At 56.2% G+C, this 3443-nt stretch overlaps 1 protein-coding gene across 1 annotated transcript in view; it reads left to right on the top strand.

The window, feature by feature from the left end:
- Positions 1 to 3443, top strand: part of KSR1 (kinase suppressor of ras 1) — a 49593-nt gene that overhangs the window by 44135 nt on the left and 2015 nt on the right. The window contains exons 15-16 of the mRNA XM_010861694.1: positions 1181 to 1314; positions 1995 to 2126. Of these exons, the coding sequence (XP_010859996.1) occupies positions 1181 to 1314; positions 1995 to 2126 (266 nt within the window). The remainder of the gene's footprint in view (positions 1 to 1180; positions 1315 to 1994; positions 2127 to 3443) is intronic.

Below are 3443 nucleotides of genomic sequence, written 5' to 3'. Positions count from 1 at the left end.
CATTCTTCTCTGACGAGCTCCAGGCCCACTTGGTCCAAGCTCTGGGTTTGGCTGAGTTCTGTCTGCTTCTGCCTCGCAGCTCGTTCCTTCTCTTTCCTCAATGGGACTTGTTGACCTCTCCCCTCCTCACCCCGAGATACCTTTGAAGGCAGGGAGATTTTTCACATGTGAAGCACCCTTGATGCGGGAGGTAGGGAGGTGGGTTTGCATGTGCCTCTTTCTGACCTGGCAAGGATGCCCACTTCAATCGTGGCATCGTGTACCCCCTCCCTGTTCCCAAGCACATCAGGGTGCCCGGGAGTCCTCGGTTTGGCCTGGGATGAGAGCATGCCTGCATCAGGTCACCCACGTTCCTGGCCAGTCAGCGTTCGGTGCAAATAGGGCATTGGTTAGAAATCACCCAGCCCTGACCTGGCACTTGGCAGATAAGGAAACTGAGGCTCAGAAGTCAAGTCCAAGGCCACACAGTGAATTCGAATCATCTGACCCAGATTTCAGTCCTAGTCCAGGACTTCTACAGCAGCAGGGGCAGTGGGGCCGCCTGAGCTCGGGGACTCCCCCTGCGGGAATTCCACTCTGTTCCCCACTCCCAGCCCAAGCCTTGGCTCAGCCTGAGAGGTGAGGCTAGCTGTGCAAAGCCTGACGAGACCTTAAATCCTTGGGTCTTTTATGACTCAACACAGAGGGTAAAGACGCCCTGGAGGTCCAGTGGTTAAGACTCCATGCTTCCAGTGCAGAGGGCACGGGTTTGATCCCTCATTGGGGAAGATCCCACATGCCTCACAATATGGCCAAAATATTAAAAAAGAAATCAAACAAAACACGGAGGGTAGCATCACAGTGAACCTTCATACACTTCCTGACCACCCCTCCCCCAGAGCCCCCCATCCCCACTTTCTGCGCTTCTTCTGAGTATAAGGTGGGTGTGGGGCAGCAGCGCTGACCGGAACCAGATCTCAGCTGTGCTGCCTAACCGCTGCATGACCCGGGCAAGGGACTGCCTGTCCCTGAGGCTGGGTTTCCTCCTCTGTGAAAAAGAGACAGCACTGCATAGGGCTGTGAAGGTTAAATGAGGGGACTGGGGTAAGGCATCTGGCTCAGGGCCTGGCCCAGGGTAGAAGCTAAGGCCATCATCGTCCGTTTTCCCTCCGCCCCTGACGTGAGGCTCTCTGTCTTCCAGGGCATGGGGTACCTCCACGCCAAGGGCATTGTGCACAAAGATCTCAAATCCAAGAATGTCTTCTACGACAACGGCAAAGTGGTCATCACAGACTTCGGGCTGTTCGGGATCTCGGGCGTCGTACGAGAAGGACGGTCAGTTGGCCTTGGGAGTCCAGAGAGACTGGGGCAGTGCTGGTGGGCCCGAGGCCTGGGCACTCTCGCTGTCAGTGGCCAAGGGCCAGCCTTCCCTATAGGAAAGGCCAGGCCTGCTCTGCTCCTGCTCTTTGTGGTTCCGGTTCAGAATCAGATTTGGGTGACCTTGAGGTCCCTCGTAGTGCTTAATTCTCAGGCTGACCGCTGAGGAGGCTGGGTCCCCTCACTCCCATTTTCCCAGCGTCAGGTTCTAGTTCCACGAATCCTGAAGGAGAAGGGCCACTCCCCCAGCCTCAGGACCCCAGGAGGGAGAGCCAGCCCCAGGCCAGGTTGTGAGCTCCACAGGCAGTTCCCGTCTCCTGCACGGAGATTCCCTCTGCTCTCCCAGGGTAGAGAATCAGCGCCCTCGGGAGCAGCTCCCGGCCAATACAGTCCTTGGCCTGCTTTTCTAGAAGAACCTGCTTATCACTCCTCTGTAACATTCCCCCACTTGCCTTGGCAAGTGCCCCATTGGCGTGCTGCTTTTCTGGGCCGTGCAAGGGGTTGCAAAGAGTCAGACACGACTGAGCAACTGAGCACACGCCCGTGGTGGCATGCCAGCCCTGGGGCAGACATGTGCCCTGCAGGCCTCGCTGCTGCCCACTAAAGGCCCTGTCCTTGCCCTGGCTTCTGGCCTCCAGGCGTGAGAACCAGCTGAAGCTGTCACATGACTGGCTGTGCTACCTGGCCCCCGAGATCGTGCGGGAGATGACCCCCGGGAAGGACGAGGACCAGCTGCCCTTCTCCAAAGCTGCCGACGTCTATGCATTTGGGTGAGGAGGTGCCTGGTGTCCCTCTTCCTGGGGCCTCTGAGGCCAATTGTGGCTGAAACAGAGGATCCTGCTGGCTACTGGGGGGCAGGGGGATGTGCTTTGAGGCTGGTTCAGCTGCTTCTTTGGGTCAGTGACTGTGCCCTTGACCTTCTGTTTTCCCCACCTGTAAAATGGGACGAATAGAGCTCCTCCCTGGTAGAGCAGTTTCATGAGGACCGATTAGGTAATTGTATAAAATACTTAAGGGGCTTCCCAGGTGGTGCTAGTGGAAAAGAACCTGTCTGCCAATGGAGGAAACCCAATGAGATGTGAGTTTGATCCCTGGGTCAGGAAGATCCCCTGGAGGAGGAAATGCCAACCCATTCCAGTATCCTTGCCTGGAGAATCCCTATGGACAGAGGAGCCTGTCAGACTACAGTCCACGGGGTCGCAAAGAGTCAAACACAGCCAAAGCGACTGAGCACACACGCATAAAATGCTTAACTCTGGGTGTGCTTTTCACCTGTTGCTCCCCAAGGACAGTCTCCAGAGCTAACCAAGAGCTGTCCTCCTGGGAGAAGGGGGCAGCTTCCATCTGTGCCCTGAGAAGAGCTGGCCTGCTGATGGACAGACACACAGAAATGTAGAAATAAAACACGAGCCAGATGCATAACACCTTCTCTGAGCCACATTAAAAAAGAAACCGGTGAAATCAGTTTCAATAGGTATTTAACTCAGTATGGCCAAAATATCATTTCAGCATGTGATCAAAATAAGAAATTCAGGAGATATTTTATGCCACAGAGCTTTCAAAAATGTGGTGTGTTTTACACCTCAGTTCCCTTCCCCACATTTGAGTTACTCAGTATCCTCACGTGCCCTCCACCCCATCCCTGTGTTGGTCAGGGTGGGTCTAATGGAGACGGTCCCGTGCAGATAAGTCGAGAAAAGCTAGGGGACTTGGAGGGTCAGAGTGAGGGCCCCATGCCATCATCTCTTGGGGGATCCTTTGCTCATGGGTGGGCTCTTCCTGCCCTGACCTGTCACTGTCATTTCCTGAGCACCTTCGTGTGCCAGGCCCAGGGCTGGGCATTCCTATCACTCCTCAGAGTACCTTGGCCATGGGTACCCACCCCACTGAGGTTGAATGGTTGTACCAGGACCTCTGCCCAGAGCCGGTGGTGTCTCAGACTTCTCACCACATGGGAGCACAGGGCCCCTGGTGGACTCAGGGTGGTCCCAGAAGTCTGGCGGGTGACGAAGGTGGGCCGAGGGTCCCGGGTCCTCAGGCTGGGCTCCAGGCATCATGGCAGCAGGCGGCCCCCCCCCCCCCCCCCC

The sequence above is a fragment of the Bison bison genome, unplaced genomic scaffold (genome assembly GCF_000754665.1).
Source record: "Bison bison bison isolate TAMUID 2011002044 unplaced genomic scaffold, Bison_UMD1.0 scf7180017864472, whole genome shotgun sequence".
NCBI lineage: Eukaryota > Metazoa > Chordata > Mammalia > Artiodactyla > Bovidae > Bison > Bison bison.
The sequence above is the reverse complement of the archived record's forward strand: the minus strand, read 5'-3'. Positions and strand labels throughout refer to the sequence as shown.